This window comes from Argopecten irradians, chromosome 9, assembly GCF_041381155.1.
Source record: "Argopecten irradians isolate NY chromosome 9, Ai_NY, whole genome shotgun sequence".
NCBI classification, from domain to species: domain Eukaryota; kingdom Metazoa; phylum Mollusca; class Bivalvia; order Pectinida; family Pectinidae; genus Argopecten; species Argopecten irradians.
The window spans coordinates 16,059,263-16,077,859 of NC_091142.1; the positions used below are offsets into that span (position 1 = coordinate 16,059,263).

The 18,597-nt window shown below is 34.8% G+C and overlaps 1 protein-coding gene across 2 annotated transcripts; it reads left to right on the top strand.

The window, feature by feature from the left end:
• Positions 1–242: 242 nt before the first annotated feature.
• LOC138331609 (proline dehydrogenase 1, mitochondrial-like) lies at positions 243–18,594 on the top strand. Of its 2 annotated transcripts, XM_069279322.1 has the most exons (14): positions 243–574; positions 1,717–1,925; positions 5,900–5,943; positions 6,337–6,357; positions 8,650–8,796; positions 9,444–9,511; positions 9,632–9,819; positions 10,702–10,783; positions 11,375–11,467; positions 11,790–11,936; positions 12,306–12,401; positions 12,829–13,013; positions 14,657–14,745; positions 15,237–18,594. In XM_069279322.1, the coding sequence occupies exons 1-14, from the start codon at positions 266–268 to the stop codon at positions 15,440–15,442; spliced, it is 1,884 nt and encodes a 627-aa protein (XP_069135423.1). In that variant the 5' UTR covers positions 243–265; the 3' UTR covers positions 15,443–18,594. The 2 variants fall into 2 exon arrangements, with proteins under 2 accessions (XP_069135423.1, XP_069135424.1); XM_069279323.1 differs by lacking the exon at positions 6,337–6,357.
• Positions 18,595–18,597: the final 3 nt, after the last annotated feature.

The following is an 18,597-nucleotide window of genomic DNA, read 5'->3' on the forward strand; positions in this document are numbered from 1 at the left end:
AACAACTGTTTCCGGATCTAATAAAATATTATCTATTTTATTCATTTTGGGGAGCGTATGTTACATATTCACGATACTATGCTCGATATTATTTTCTATTTATTCATGAATCATATCTAGATTAAAGTGCTATTTTCTAATAATTGAAAACACGTGTTTTGTAAAATTTTGGAGGTGTGACTATATTGACCAATGGAAATCTTCGTATCATCGGGGTCACGGGTCAAACATAATCCCAAGCTCTTTCATTCATTACTTTACGGATATGGCGGTGTTAAGAAGCTTGTGTAATAGGAATGTTTTCCCTGTTTATAGACAATTTTATCCGATATCCGTGCTGACGAGTCAGTATCATGCTTCGAATTCCAACTCGACTTCATCGGCGACGTCGATATCATCTCAGGATAATTTAAACGAAGAATCTAGACTTGACAACGATGGCCATCCCGTGCTTGATTTGTCCTTCAGCTGTGGAAAGGAAGCGTATCGTAGTAAGACCACGGCAGAGCTTGTTCGGGCTCTCTTCGTCTTCAATATGTGCTCTATACCGGCACTGGTTACTCACAACAATAAGGTAGATTTTAGAAAAAAAAAACCGTTATAAGCTGTCTGGATGACGGACCACTTTCTGTACTGCATGCTATATATACATGTATATGTAGCATGTTGTATATAGCCTAGCCTAACTTAATTGAATTATTAATCTGTACAAATTGTTACCGCTGCTGTACATGTATGCAGGCACGCGTACATGTAGGTTCTGGGCTTGCTATCAGAACATGAAGCCTTTGATTTGTTATGGTAAACATACTAATTATTAGCATATTATATCCTGTACATGTATACCCTACATTATGTACATTAATTAATGTAAATGTACATGCTCGCCTGTCTGCACAGTGAACTACTAGCTATAGGTCATCTGTCTGTAAAGATCACATGTCTATCCTGGTCAGCTACATATATCTATAGAAGTCAACTGTGACTGTCTATAACAGTGACCTGTCTATAAAGATCACTTGTCTATCCTGGTCAGCTGTCTATAGATGTCACCTTTGACTGTCTATAATGGTCACCTGTCTATAAAGGTCATCTGTTTCATGGGCACCTGTCTATAGAGGTCACCGCCGCCTTTTACATGCACAATGTATATACATTTATGATCATGTACATGAAAATGAAAAAGAATGCATTATATAAATTTACAATGATAATATGTACATATCTTTTTTGGTACCCATAAATGAAAAAGGCATCATCAAATATTATATCAATATACAAACACAAAATGTACTTTAATGATATATCTGATATTAAAAAAATATTGCTAAAAGATTTGTATGCATACACATATCAACATCTGTATCAATCTTATATATTTCAATACTGGAGATTTATGATACAATTGTTTCAAAGCAATGTTCATTGTGATGATATATCTTGATGAAATTGGTTGGGATCAGATCTTGTACAATGTAAACTTTGCCGTTTTGATAAGTTGGTATCTTGAAACCCTATATTGGATGTTATATACATGTATATGTTAGATTTAAAATTGTTTCTTTGGCTTATTTTGATGATGAGCATGTACACCAAAAGTCACTAATGGTGAATAAAAGTGAATATTTACTTTCGTAATTATACATACACCTACAATGAATATACATATTTATCTAGACTGATACATGCATATATAGAGTTGTGTTTACTTTTTAGTTGCTGAAATGGAGCCGTCGTATCCTTGGTGGGCCTTTATTCCGAAAAATGATGAAGGCAACATTTTATGGACATTTTGTGGCCGGAGAGGATCAAGTGGCCATTAGACCGCTGGTCAGTAGGAATAAGCAGTTTGGAGTGAAGTCAATCCTCGACTACAGTGTGGAGGAAGATTTGTCAACGGAACAAGCTGAAGAGGCCGAGATGAAGTATGGCAAGCACTTTGACTATATGACTCAAATTAACTGCTCAACTCTATTTTTTTTAATGGATGAAAAATTTATATAAATGATTAAACATAAGGCTCACTTTAAAGTTTAAGGGTGTCCTACTTAATCATGACCATATGGTACCTAGTATGTACGACCACTTGTCTATAAATATCACCTTCAATGTATCTGCATGTAGCTACACCCATCAATAAAGATCACCTAAATGTAGTTACATAATTGTGCACCTATAAACAGCCACTTGCCTGGCCACCTGTCTATAAAGGTCACCTGTCTAATAAAGAAGTAAAGACCAAACAAGTTTGTCTATACATTATACAGCCACCTGTCAAAAAAGCCATATATCTGTATCTGCACCATCTATGTACAAAGGTCCCCTGTACAGTTGCATCTGTCTATAAAAGTCACCTGTATCTAGAGATCACCTGCCTGTCATGGTCACCTGTATATAGAGGTCACCAGTCTATAAAGGTCACATGTACATGTATGTAGAGGTCACCTGTCTGTCATGGTAAGCTGTCTATAGAGGCCACCTGTCTATAAAGGTCACCTGTCTATAGAGGTCACCTGTCTGCCATGGTCACCTGTCTATAGAGGCCACCTGTCTATAAAGGTCACCTGTCTATAGAGGTCACCTGTCTAAGAAGGTCACCTAGCTGTCTACAAAGATCACTTGCCTGTCATGGTCACCTGTCTAATGGACACCTATCTGTCATGGTCACCTATCTAAAGAGGTCACGTGCATGTCATGGTCACCTGTCTATAGAGTTCACCTGCCTGTCATGGTCACCTGTCTATAGAGTTCATTTTCCTATAGAGGTCACCTGCCTATAAAGGTCACCTGTCTATAGAGTTCACCTGAATGTCATGGTCACCTGTCTATAGAGTTCATTTTCCTATAGAGGTCACCTGCCTATAAAGGTCACCGGTCTATAGAGTTCACTTGCCTGTCATGGTCACCTGTCTATAGAGTTCACTTGCCTGTCCATGGTCACCTGCCTATAGAGGTCACCTACCTATAGGGGTCACCTGCCTATAAAGGTCACCTAGCTGTCTATAGAGTTCACTTGCCTGTCATGGTCACCTGTCTATAGAGTTCACTTGCCTGTCATGGTCACCTGTCTATAGAGTTCACTTGCCTGTCATGGTCACCTGTCTATAGAGGTCACTTGCCTGTCATGGTCACCTGTCTATAGAGTTCACTTGCCTGTCATGGTCACCTGTCTATAGAGTTCACTTGCCTGTCATGGTCACCTGTCTATAGAGTTCACTTGCCTGTCATGGTCACCTGTCTATAGAGTTTCACCTGGCTATCATGGTCACCTGCCATTGAGGTCACCTGTCTATAGAGGATCACCTGCTTAGTCATGGTCACCTGCCTATAGGGTCACCTGCCTATAGAGGTCACCGGCCTATAATAGTCACCTAGCTGTCTAAAAAGGTTCACTTGCCTGTCATAGTCACCTGCCTGTCATGGTCACCTGTCTATAGAGTTCACTTGCCTGTCATGGTCACCTATCTATAGAGGTCACTTGCCTGTCATGGTCACCTGTCTATACTTGCCTGTCATGGTCACTTGCCTGTCATGGTCACCTATCTATAGAGGTCACTTGCCTGTCATAGGGTCACCTTCTAGTCACTTGCCTTGTCATAGGTCACTGCCTGTCATGGGTCACCTGTCTATAGAGGTCACTTGCCTGTCATGGTCACCTATCTATAGAGGTCACTTGCCTGTCATGGTCACCTATCTATAGAGGTCACTTGCCTGTCATGGTCACCTATCTATAGAGGTCACTTGCCTGTCATGGTCACCTATCTATAGGGGTCACTTGCCTGTCATGGTCACCTATCTATAGAGGTCACTTGCCTGTCATGGTCACCTATCTATAGAGGTCACTTGCCTGTCATGGTCACCTATCTATAGAGGTCACTTGCCTGTCATGGTCACCTATCTATAGAGGTCACTTGCCTGTCATGGTCACCTATCTATAGAGGTCACTTGCCTGTCATGGTCACCTATCTATAGAGGTCACTTGCCTGTCATGGTCACCTATCTATAGAGGTCACTTGCCTGTCATGGTCACCTATCTATAGAGGTCACTTGCCTGTCATGGTCACCTATCTATAGAGGTCACTTGCCTGTCATGGTCACCTATCTATAGAGGTTCACTGTCATGTAGTCACCTGCCTGTCATGGCTCCTGTCTATGAGGTCCACTTGCCTGTCATGGTCACCTATCTATAGAGGTCACTTGCCTGTCATGGTCACCTATCTATAGAGGTCACTTGCCTGTCATGGTCACCTATCTATAGAGGTCACTTGCCTGTCATGGTCACCTATCTATAGAGGTCACTTGCCTGTCATGGTCACCTATCTATAGAGGTCACTTGCCTGTCATGGTCACCTATCTATAGAGGTCACTTGCCTGTCATGGTCACCTATCTATAGAGTTCACCTGCCTGTCATGGTCACCTATCTATAGAGTTCACTTGCCTGTCATGGTCACCTATCTATAGAGGTCACTTGCCTGTCATGGTCACCTATCTATAGAGGTCACTTGCCTGTCATGGTCACCTATCTATAGGGGTCACTTGCCTGTCATGGTCACCTATCTATAGAGGTCACTTGCCTGTCATGGTCACCTATCTATAGAGGTCACTTGCCTGTCATGGTCACCTATCTATAGAGGTCACTTGCCTGTCATGGTCACCTATCTATAGAGGTCACTTGCCTGTCATGGTCACCTATCTATAGAGGTCACTTGCCTGTCATGGTCACCTATCTATAGGGGTCACTTGCCTGTCATGGTCACCTATCTATAGGGGTCACTTGCCTGTCATGGTCACCTATCTATAGAGGTCACTTGCCTGTCATGGTCACCTATCTATAGGGGTCACTTGCCTGTCATGGTCACCTATCTATAGAGGTCACTTGCCTGTCATGGTCACCTATCTATAGGGTCACTTGCCTGTCATGGTCACCTTCTATAGAGGTCACTTGCTGTCATGGTCACCTATCTATAGAGGTCACTTGCCTGTCATGGTCACCTATCTATAGGGGTCACTTGCAGTCACTATCTAAGGGTCACTTGCCTGTCATGGTCACCTATCTATAGAGGTCACTTGCCTGTCATGGTCACCTATCTATAGAGGTCACCTGCCTGTCATGGTCACCTATCTATAGGGGTCACTTGCCTGTCATGGTCACCTGTCACCTATCTATAGATTTCACTTGCCTGTCATGGTCACCTATCTATAGGGGTCACTTGCCTGTCATGGTCACCTATCTATAGGGGTCACTTGCCTGTCATGGTCACCTATCTATAGGGGTCACTTGCCTGTCATGGTCACCTATCTATAGGGTCACTTGCCTGTCATGGTCACCTATCTATAGGGGTCACTTGCCTGTCATGGTCACCTATCTATAGAGGTCACTTGCCTGTCATGGTCACCTATCTATAGGGGTCACTTGCCTGTCTATCTATAGGGGTCACTTGCCTGTCCTGTCCATAGAGGTCATGTCTATAGAGGTCACCTGGCTTTCATGGTCACCTGGCTTTAGACGTCACTTGTCAGTCATGGTTACATGATATTGAGATATCACCTATGCATGTATATACATACATGTAGTCCATGGTCTCATGTCTATAAATTTCACGGTCTTTCTAAAGTTTTCTTCTTTCTGTGTCAGTTAAAGCCTATACAGCTACAGCTAGCCACTGGTGTCTAACAGTTCCACCTACTTGAATGTGTAGACGTCCCCTTCATTGTATAGTTGTAGTTGACTGTAAAACATTATTTGTCTATAGATAAGAGTCTTAGAGGGACAGTATTGAATAAAAATATTTTCAAAATACTATTTGCCATTGGTAAAATTAAGTTGCTGTAGATGTGTCTTTTATTCTGTGCAATTAAATTTGTGCTGATTGAATTTTTTTTTTACTTTGTCTACAGGAGCTGTACTTCGGACTTTATCCCTGATGACCAGACATCGTTAGGTAGGATATCATCTCAATATGTTTGTTTTTTTCTTTTTAATCTAAAACAGCATATTTTTTTAAATAAATCTTTTATTTATAGACATCAGTTAATTCTAAAATCTGTCTATATGATATATGTCCACCATAGTATTTGCATTTTGGATTAAAAGGCAGAATGTGTCATATTGACAGCAACATGAACTTTTCATCAATTTTAAAAATCAAAGTGTTATTGCTTTTTGATATTTAATTCATAAGTGCATATTGAACATCTGTGAGATGAGATCATGATTCTATCTTGTAGGAATTTACATTGAGATTTATTGATACACGTGTTATGCCAGATGTTTGATATGTTACAACAAGATGTAGTATATTGAATTACAATAATGTATATATATTGTGTAATAGTTTCAGAACACAGTGACGTAGGTAAATAGTGTGTGTATTCCACTGGGACTAATAATGTATTAACACATACACATATACATTAATGTAAAACAAGGGTTTTGAGATCCCAAAACAACATGACTTGAGTACAATTTACAGTTGAATAGTCCCACCTTCAGATGATTATGGCGTCATGAAACTTACGTCATAATCAGTGTATTTTAGAACTAATCAATGGTAAATTGTAATTTACACACGTCATCATGGGATCTCAAGATCTCCTTATTAATAAAACTTTAAATTTTTGTTTGATATGGTATTTCTTTAACACTCATTATCTATTTAACAAAACTTACAAAAAAATACAAACCTTAAGAGAGTATTTTGTGTAAATTTTTGAAAATTAATTATATATAGATAACTTCATGGAATGGATCTTAATGACTTTAACTATGAGATAGTATTCAGTGAGAAATGTTTGATTAATTTAGCTGTTACAATGTTAAATGTTACAGTAGCTATTTTCCACAGCTGTTGCCAGCTTTAACTGTGGAAATTAATTATATTCCATATATTGATTACCGTAAAATTACATGTTACCAATATTTAAAATACATGGTATATGTATACATTGTATAGTATGTTCGTTGTAAATTCCTTAATAGCGATAAAATATGATTAATACATTTATATATTATATATCTGTATCTATAATATTGCAAAAGTTCTGTTCATTAACAATTAATTAGCTCAACCCAATAAGCACCCAGGGTGGTTGAAAATTTAAAAATGAAGAGATGCTAATAGGATCGAATTTGGCCTAATGGTTGACAAAATGATTTCACAATGAATGGGAGCTATTAATTAGTTCACAAAAGGGATAAAATAAAGAAACTACACAGTTTTCATTAGTTTTAGTCCGTATTTAAGTTAATTTAGATAAAATTGGGGCCCCAGATATGGAGAGACCTACTAATAGAGACGGGATACTTATTGGGTTGATTACGGTATAAATAACTAGTAAGACTTTTAGTGAATGGACATTACATTGTACAACCATTGCTTGTATTTATTACTAAAAAGCAATATTCTGCACCAATAACGTTTGCTATATTAGTAAAAGTAGTGTAACATGCTGGGAGGGTGGTTTGGCTGATCTCTCCATCTGAAGTTAACGTTTCTTAACATCTTTTTTCTTTAGTTAGTAGCCTTTAACCCCACTAAAATGTATTAACTCTTGACTCACTATCAAACTTATCTAATTAACTGTCTACTTGTTAATAATGACATGCATGGAAACACTTGTAAGTCAAATGTACTGATGTCTGTATAGGGTTACATTGGCAAAAAATAGGGTCTCTAAAATAATGGCCAGAACCGGAGCCTGAGATCAAAATCCTGACTTTTATTTTTTTTTCATAAAAAATTAGGGTCGGGGTAAAAAATTGTTGGGTAACCCTAAACAAACATATTATTTCTTTTGGCCCAAAGATAAAAAGGTTTGAAATATTTCAATCCTTTCTATGTTTACAATCTTCTGATAAAATATTCCGTCCTTGCATATTACAGAGTTAGCTCCCTTGCGGGTAGGTATCAATTGTTACGTCATTATTTTGTGAGCGCAATTCACGTCGTTTTCTCTGAAACATATGTCGTTACGCTCGCAAACACATGACGTCACAATCAATACCTACCCCCATGTGCAGATAAATCTGTAATATGCAAATTCGGAATATGGTAAGAGTGCATTATTTTACTTAATTGTCATGACTCAGAAGTCATGTATTAATTATTTCACTTGCAGCATGTAGAGGTGAAGGACTATCAAGGTTTTGTTTTAATGAATGCTTGACATTGACCTTGAATGTCAGAGAGGTCAAATATATGTTGTATCTATCCATTTAATAGCTTAGTTGATATACATCAATTCTCACATCTATTATACAATGGAATCAAATGATCATCTTGGAACCTTAATTATAGTGTTTTAGTTATTCAAAGTAAGATCTCAGAGGGATCCTCAGGTGCCCATCATTTACTGATCTTTGTCAGTCAATTCAAAGAAGGATATTTTCTCAGCTTTTCCTTCTTCTTTTGAAATATTGAGTGTACAGAATCTGATACAAACAAAAAAATACATTAAGTCTGCATAGCAGCAACACACTTCAGTTTCCAAATTCAATATGGCCTAGCTTTGTCAGGATTCGTTTCAAATTGAAATGGATATGCACAACTAAAGACTACTAAGTAGATTACAAATGTATAATATAATGTTTATGAAATAACATCATAGATAGTATAAATGCAGGTAATTATTTGTTATATCTGAACCAGATCCTGACAAACAGAAATTTTTGGCCCACAAAAAGTTTGGAGACCGTCGTAACAAGGTTATATCAGCAAGGACCTATTTCTATGAGGATGAGGCAAACTGTGATACCAATATGGAGACATTCCTGAAGTGTATAGACGCTGTGGCAGGTGAGACTGGCAAACATATGTATATGGATTTTATTAAATTATATTTTCTTATTTGGTTCTATTAGCACCCACAAGGATTTATTACAATATGATGGAAATTGAGGACCAGGTGACATTTGCAATTTACAATTTACAAGCATATATAATATAATTACAATTATTTCATGTAATTATATCAACATTTAGAATCCAACCTGATTATGTGCATAGGTGAAATCCAAGAGAATGAAAAATGCAGTACTTCCTTTTAACTAGCTTTCAAAATACTATTATGAAAGTATTACATAAAGTGTTAGATTTGACACAAGATTCACGCAATATATATTGTAAGATATCAAATACTGTTTTAATCATAAATTAAAATCATGTTATTTATTTAATAATTTATAATTGATTTATTAATAATTTGGTCAACATCTAGTGGATTCAACACAACCTTTTGTACAAAATACAATACAATTATGAAGAAAATGGCTTAAAAGATATTTTTAATGAATTATTAAAAATAAATCACACTAAATCTTAACAGATGAAATTGCGTTATAAATAGTCATTTGGTATAATTTGGCAGGTCATATAAAGAGGTGCATGGTCCCTATGACAGGTTTCACTTATAAATTAATTAAAGATTCTCCATTTTCACCTAGGCGCTACTGAGGCAAACACAGGATTTGTTGCTATCAAGATGACAGCTCTTGGACGACCACAGTTTTTGGTAAGTGTCTATTATATATTACTACACTCATGGACAGTTATAATGGGTTAGAGATGGAAATATTCTGTTGGTTGCTGGCAGCATTGTAGCCTATTCAGTGGTCTATTCATATGCTTACAGCTACAGATGTCTGATGTCTTGGTGTCTACACGAGCTTTCTTTGAGAAGTTTGCTGGTAATAAAGGTGACATCCTTTTGAGGAAGTTTCGTGAGGAGGACTTTAAAAAGCAGCTGCAAGCTATGGGAGTACAGATTACTCGAGATGATAGGAAACGCTGGTTCTCTGTTCTAGATATCTCTCAAGATGGGTAAGGAATCATCTAAATAGGATGTATGTTCAAGATATCTTTCAGGATGGGTAAGCTATCATTTATTTTAAATAGGATAGTAGTTCTAGATATCTCAAATGGGTAAGGCATCATCTCAATAGGATGTATGTTCAAGATATCTCTCAGGATGGGTAAGTTATTATTTAAATAGGATGTATGTTCAAGATATCTCTCAAGATGAGTAAGCCATCATTTATTTTAAATAGGATGTATGTTAGTCTAGTTATCTCTCAGGATGGGTAAGGCGTCATCTAAATAGGATGTGTGTTCTGGATATCTCTCAAGATGGGTAAGGAATCATCTAAATAGGATGTATGTTCAAGATATCTCTCAAGATCAGTAAGCCATCATTTATTTTAAATAGGATGTATGATCTAGTTATCTCTCAGGATGGGTAACGCGTCATCTAAATAGGATGTATGTTCTGGATATCTCTCATGATGGGTAATGAATCATCTAAATAGGATGTATGTATAAGATATCTCTCAGGAACGGATAAGCCATCATTTATTTTAAATAGGATGTATGGTCTAGATATCTCTCAGGATGGGTAAGGCATCTATCAGGATAGACAAAATATCATTTAAATAGATGTTACAAATTAAATAAAAACAAGCTCATAACTGATACAATTAACTATAATATTAAACTAATCAATAAATAAAATAGGAATACTGAAAATGATAATTGTGCATAAATATGGGAGAGTCAGCATTTATTTAAACCACATGAAAAGAACTGATATGTGTACTAGCCTAGAAGTATAGATAGACCTATATGAATATGTAAGTAATAGCCTATATATAGGCGATTTAGAAGTAAAGATGGATTGTGACTGTAATAATATATATATTTCTGCAGTGAGGTGGACTTGTTGGACTGGGACAACCTTTTGGAGGTCAATATGAGTTTATCAAAGGTGTTTGTAGTGCCAAATGAGGAGGTCAGTAATCCTTTGTATTCTGATGTACTAATTAAAAATGAGTATTGATTAGTTCTTGTTCATGAGGGAGTAAGAGAGATATGAATCGCAACCCAATAAAAAAAATTTCAATTATCACTACAGAATATTAATCACAAAAATGCCAAAGAAGGAGACCATTTGATATTAAAGGTTGTTTTAATACTTAGTACTTGCTATTTGCTTAATGTTGAGTAACAGCACTACATTTATGTACAGTCAAACCTCGATGATTCGAACTCCGATGAATCAAATTTCTCGCTGTATCGAACTTTTTGTCTGGTCCCGAATTTCTTCATGATGTTTCGAAGTTTTTCTGACGGTCCCTTGAACTTCGATACATCGAGGTTTGACTGTACATGTAAATAAATACAAAATTATTAAAAAATACATTCTCCTTCTTTTCATCGAGTTGTCCAGAATACTGATTATAAAATGTATTATTTCTGATCCATTGTTTAGAGACTGATTGCTTGAAATGTATCCTGCAGCGAAAGCACAGTTATTGTAGCTAAAAACAACTTACTAAGATATTACATGAGTTGTTGGATCCATTTGTATTGTTTTGCTCAGACTGGAAAACTGGAGCCTTTGGTAGCCTCCTTGTCTACAGAGGAAGAACAACAGATGAAGAACATGTTAGGACGCCTCAACACTATTGCTAAGGTAAAGGGATTACATTGATAAATTATTTAAAATGGAATTTCTTCCCATAAATTATCCGAAGCAAGATTTATAAAAAAGTAGTTGGATGTTCCATAAGTCAACGGTAATTTTTGAGATTATGATATTTTCACAAATTTGTTTGACATTATTGAATCACTAAATTTTAAATAACAAAAAATAATTAAATCAATGTATTTTCATATTGCCAGATTGTGCAATTTCAATTTATAAGTGAAATTTAAATTCAAAAATATTCTAAATCAACAGCTTGTTATAATGGCTATATGTATGATTTGACCTATTTTTCCTTATTGTTTTACAGTATGCCACACAGAAAGGAGTGCGGGTGATGGTTGATGCCGAGCAGACCTATTTCCAGCCTGCCATTAGCCGTTTATGTATGGAAATGATGAGGAGGTTCAACAGGGAACAGGCTGTGATCTTTAATACCTACCAATGTTACTTAAAGGTACTGTACAAGGCAGGTGTTTGGCTCTCAAAGAGGATAACAAAGCAATATTGGGCTTCTTTAATTTTGATTTTGTTATATCCCTGAAGTCTTATTTCTTTTTTACTTTTATCTATCTTATGAGTTTGATAAATGATTAAACCTCAAAAAACAAAATGCTTTTTAATTGTTATCCCAAGACACAGGATTAATTCTAACTCCAAGATACATGTATTGCAAGATAATTTTTAATATGTATTTTTGTAAATGAGTATTTGTGCCATTACAGGCATACATATAGCAATTTAGATATGATTTTAATATTAAATTAATAATAATCTCATATTTAATGATTTCCTCTTCTTATCTATTGATTGTTGGGATTTCTAGAGTGCATACAACAATGCCTGTTTAGACATGGATTTGGCACGTAGAGAAAATTTCTACTTTGGGGCCAAACTGGTCCGTGGTGCATACATGGAGCAGGTAGGAATGAATACAATTTATTTAATTCCAGTCTATTAGACTCAGTGCAGACAGAAATACTACACTTTTGACCATTATATTTTCCTTCAGATATTCAGTATTTAAAATTAAAGCATAACAAATGAAATAAATCAAACTCATTTCTATAAATTTGCTATTTTTTTAACTGATTTTATATATAATGGCCATATGACAGTGTTTAATGGGTTTTTTTTTCAATTTGTGTTTTGTCTTGATTATGTGATTTTAAATCGTGTTCTATTCTTTGAGCTTGTGTCTTGATATGTACTAATCAACTCAACAAAATAATGGCTGAATTTCTTAGCAGTGCAGATTATTTTTTGACAACAGCTTGATAATTGATCTTTTCAAATTGCCATACAGGAAAAAATAAATGTTTATCTGATTTTGTTTTGTTTGATATAAGGAGCGAGAGCGAGCCAATGATATTGGGTATGAGGATCCTATCAATCCTACGTATGAAGCGACGTCTAACATGTATCACCAGACACTGGAGGAGGTGATGAAGCAAATCAATCATAGAGAACGAGGCAGGATAGCTGTGATGGTAGCCAGTCACAACGAGAACACTGTCCGATATACTGTGGAAAAGTAGGTTTACTACTGTAATATTTTTTCATTTCAAAATATTTTATTAAATCATTTGATTTAATAGGGATTGGGCAGCAAGCTATGCCTATATATAAGCCGTCTCCCTGTGGATACATACATGTACATCTCAAAACCATATAATTACGAATACAACTATGTATATGTAATTTTCCAGACAATATTGAAATTAAATATATACATGTATTTAATGTTATATACTGCTGTAATATATACTTATTATGACACTATATATAATGTAATATTATACACAATAATGTAAGGCAAACAGATAGTTACTGAGAATAAAAAAATAGAAGTATGGTCCCAAATACTTTCATTGTATATCTGAAGAGCCAAGGCGAGTTTACGAGGGATGTTCCGAAATTAATGTTACTTGCGCAATATCTCGTGGAAATCGTGCTAAATGGGCTTAAAACTACCTCGTGGCGATAGCGTAATATCTGAAGCGTGATATAGGTAAATATCTCACTCACAATTACACTGACCTTGGTGCTGTGTACATTGTTTTGTAGCGCACTCGTTACACTCTATACAAATATTGTTGGCAAGAGAGTTGAAAACGTAATTGAAATTACGGCTTATATCAAAGGTAGGTCTCTACTTGGCTTAAAGCCGGTGGATATTCATCGTGAGGTGTGTGATATATATGGGAAGGGTCAAATGTCATATATGACTACACTGTATTTGTAGGTGGGTTGCTCGATTTAAGTCGGGACACCAGCAGCTTAAAGATGCTGCCCACAGAGGTCGCCCTGCAACAACAACAACAAAGCATAACATTGAACTAATTCGGCAAATCCTTGAAAAAGATGCAAGTTACACTGTCCGGCAGTTAGCTAAAATGACAGGCTTGTCTTAAGCACGTATTCATTGCATTTTAAAGAAACATCTTAGTCTGGACAAGATCAATGCCAGGTGGATACCCCATTTACTAACTGACAACCAAAAGAGGTCCCGGGTTGGCAAGGCCAAATCCTTATTGAAGAAATACCCAAAATACAGCAAAAAGGCTTTTGATAATTTGGTCACAGGTGATGAAACATGGGTGTATTTTTTCGAACCCAAAAGAAAATGCTCTAATCGAGTCTGAACAAATAAAAAAGCCAGGCGCCCTAGCATTGCTAAAAGAATACATACCGTGAGGAAGGTTTTGTTTGTCATATTCTTTTTATAACAAGGGTCCAATCATTCAAATCCCTGTTCCAAAAGGCAAAACTGTCACAGCGAAGTATTATAGAGACGTTGTACTTCAAAAACTTAAGAAAGTCTACCCACAGACAGGTTTGAAGTACCTCAGGCTCTTACATGATAATGCGCCAGCACACAAGCCGCGCATTGTAACGGAGGGACAGGGCAAAGTAAAATGATCAGAATTACTTCTATCAAAGAGAAATCACCAAAGTAACAATAATTTTGGAACACCCCTCGTATGCCACACCATTAAGAATAAAATTTTGATGTAGATTAAATTTTAGTTTTATTCGCAATAATGATTATAAAAAACACTCAGTTGAACATTAGATACTAATTAACAATGAAAATTTTCTACTACAAATCTGCCTTGACATTTTCGTGATGACTAATGTAGCTGATTAGTAAATGCTTGTTCTGTTACTTTGTAGGATGAAGGAGTATAAAATCCGGCCAGCTGATCGACTTATCTGTTTTGGACAATTATTAGGCATGTGTGATCAAGTCAGTTTCCCCTTGGGTAAGTAGTGCTGTAGTATACAAGTCATGCACTATCCAGGAATAGATGGTTCTACTTATATGTAGTTTTTCAAACGTCTAATCTCAAATACTTTGATTTAATATGGTTTGTCTCATCTAAGCGATGGTGAGGTTGATCATTGTAATTCTTATATTGAGTGAAGGTTTATGTCATTTTAAAAAATAAAAAATTCTTTGAAAAATTTGAATTATATTTTCATTTGTCATAAACATAATTTGATTATAGTTGTCACCCATAAAGCATTTATGTGAATATGTACAGTGTACTATTTTCAATATTTTGTTTATCATAATAGAGAAACTAATATCTTATGGAAATAAATAAAAATCGTATTAAGGCTTTGTGAATAGTAATTAGAATATGTTATTATGTTTCATGCAATTGTACAGTCATAAGACTTATTACATAATGTGATTAAACTTTTCTTTGACCAAAATCTACAATGCACATTTGTCTGTGTGTAATTACAGGACAGGCGGGCTATTCTGTGTACAAGTATGTACCGTATGGCCCGGTGGAGGAGGTGCTGCCTTACCTCTCTCGCCGAGCCATGGAGAACAAAGGCATCCTCAAGAAGGTTAAAAAGGAGAAAAATCTCCTCTGGGGTGAACTGAAGAGACGAGTTTCCTCAGGCCAGCTTATCTATAATCCAGCCAAGCATATCCCATCCACATAAACAAAATATCATAAAGATAGAGTATAGACTATTATTATAACAAACTATTTAAATTATTTAACTCATTACAAATGATTTATTGATAGAGACATTTGCTCAAAATAGTAGAAGGAAGTCACTTAGTATACATGTAAATATACTATCTGTATTATGAATAATTATATCACGAAGCAGTAGATATTGGCTGTATTAGAAAAGGTTAGTTTATAGTTCATCTAATTATAATACCATATACATTCCTGCTAATTTGCTGTGTATATGATATTTTGAATAAACTATCTATGAGAGCTGGAGATAAAATTATGGACATCTTCAATACTTTTGAAATAAATGAATTTATGAAATTTTGTTCTTGCCAACCCCTGCCAAAAGGACAAGTGTCATTGATTTTAGCATCATTTGTTAATTGATATCCAATTATACGGTGCATATGTTTGAATCTTTTTAATTACATAAGATTTTAATGATAAAGATATGTAAACATTTTACAACTACCTGTGATCTTTTCGACGCACATATGCTGATGAACATATTATATAGCTAGTAATTTCTGCGAGTGAAAAAAATCGATATTTTGACTAAAAAATATGATATTAAGATTAGTGATTTGATATTGATGAACAAACTATCAGAAAAGATAGCTATACATAGTATAATGTTGAAGAAATCTTGAACCATTCGTGTACTCTATGCGATGTGTGGCTGTAGAACTGGTTCAAGGGTAGGAATATTCGTGGTTGGTCTTTAGAATTAAAAAAGCAGACATGCATCATAGGAATACTATTATTCTCATTATAGCTCAAGTTTAACCCATTTTATTTTAATCACTACGTACTATTATTTAGTACAGTCTTTTGAGCAGGGATTTTCCTTTAGTTTTCATGCCAAACGACGGATATTTAATTCGTACTTTGCAGTCAAAATGCTCCTGTGAATTTATAGTCTTATCTTTATCTAGCGACGATTGATTTTTGCGAATTCCATTCGCCCGCAAAATACGCAAAAATGAATCGCACGCAAAAATGTTTTGGGTTGCAGTATCGCATGCCCATCTAGATATTATTTTGTTGTAACTATATAGTGTGATATGCATTGAACAACGTCTTTTATTTGCCTTTATTTTTGTGGGAATGTTTATTTACATCTATACAATATTTTGCATAATAAAGGTTATTGTGAATCTCAATCATAAATCAAATTTGATATATAATAGTTTATGAATGTACGCACATACTATATACTACGAATTACACAAAATGTATACATCTGTGAAGCAAGAGTAATCATATTTATACTTTGTACAACACGACATTATATCAGTAAAAAGATTCCATACCAGAATGCCGTTATTTTCATGGATTTTTACTGTACAGTCTATTAGTGATCTTAAAAACAATCGTGATTTGTACTAAAAATATGAAATTAAGATTTATGATCCTGCTCTGAGATTGTAAGTGATTTGTTTTATCCATTTTTTTCAAATACCCATCTCAAATACAATACATGATTTTCTTAATGAATGACAAAATAACTATGTAATTGTAAACAGTAATTATCAATCGTTTCATGAGATTGCTGGCATTATGATATCAGTCGCGACTTACAATGTAGTAGAATTACGTATTATGTATAACAAAATGATACGTTATTCCAAAATATGTTAATTAATTTTGTGTAAATTCATAATATATGAAGTTATTTGCCACTGATATTAATATTAACACTACAATTTTGGAATTGCAGTCAAAATTAATCTCATTATATGGAAGTATACTTATCAAAAGTGCATCGATATCCTAAATGATATTTCGTTGCGTTTTGATTGTTTAATTTCATTGAGAAATTAATCTTTTCCATGTTGACCAAGGAAATTGAATTCATCCACTTCTCTGTCGATCTGTCTCTTTGTCTTTTTAATTTCCTGTACGGATTTATCATAGGCTTATCATACCTATTATCGTTTGGAACAACGGTGTTGTTTTTAAGTTTTTGTTTCTTCATAGCTGACTTTGTTTCTTTTTCAGTCATTGTTGCATTTTTTTCTACAATCATTGTTATCGTTATAAATATTTTCATAATTCCTTATGGTATCTATAAACTATTATCTAATGTCTGACATTTTGCGAGTATTATTGTAAAACTTATTTTTGTGAGAAAAAATCTCTGCGATTTCTATCAGATCTATTTTTATCTAGAGACATTTTGTTTAGATAAAAGGATGGGTAATTGTGAAAAACAGCTCTTAGACTATTTGTTACTGTAATCATTAGCATTAAGTGGTATTGATTTTTCTTATCTTATTTTTCCCACTGGAAAATTGTTTTGTTGTTATAAATTAAAATGTATATGGATGTAAATCATTCCTTACCTCATTGTCATGGCTTGTCACTATGCTGTCTCTAGGATTCTCTTAGTAAGGTACTCCGGTGTTTAATTCAATTTCAAAAATGTCCAGCGTATTGGTGAGAAACAGTTCCCAGCAATACATAACGAATTTTCCATTTGTGATTTTTTATATATTGTTTGGTATCAAGTATTGATTTACTCTTTTGAATATGTTTCTCTTTTTAACAATTTTAACACAAGTCAAATAAAACACCATCCCAGTTATACTGCACTAATTATTTTCGAATGCATTACAGGTATATTTTAAATGATTTATAACAATCATTGTTCCGATATCTTCAGAAAGTAAAGTGCAGCCATTTTAATACCACCCCTCGTTTTCAATATGTCGATTTTTTGAGAGAAAAGTTCTCTGTTGATGTATTTGTTTGTTTAACTGTAGATAAAACTATATATATTTGTTTTCTTTTGTTGATGGATTTTTCTCATTAAGAACACCAGTCATATTATTTAGTTATTAATATGCATACTTTATTACATACGGCCAAAATGCATTTACCGTTAAGTTTTTATTGGTGTATTTCATAAATATTTTATATATCATATTATATTCCACATCGTGTTTCAAGCTGAAATTATTTATTCTTTGCAGAGTTTGTTTATCCTGATATGTTCACATATTTTACTATTGCATCATGACAAACTATGGAATGAGTTTACATATGCATTTTTGTATTCACTCTCTGTAAGTATTTTTTACGTTAAAACTATTCTGTTTTGATTAATAAATGCATTCTCTATTGGTATAT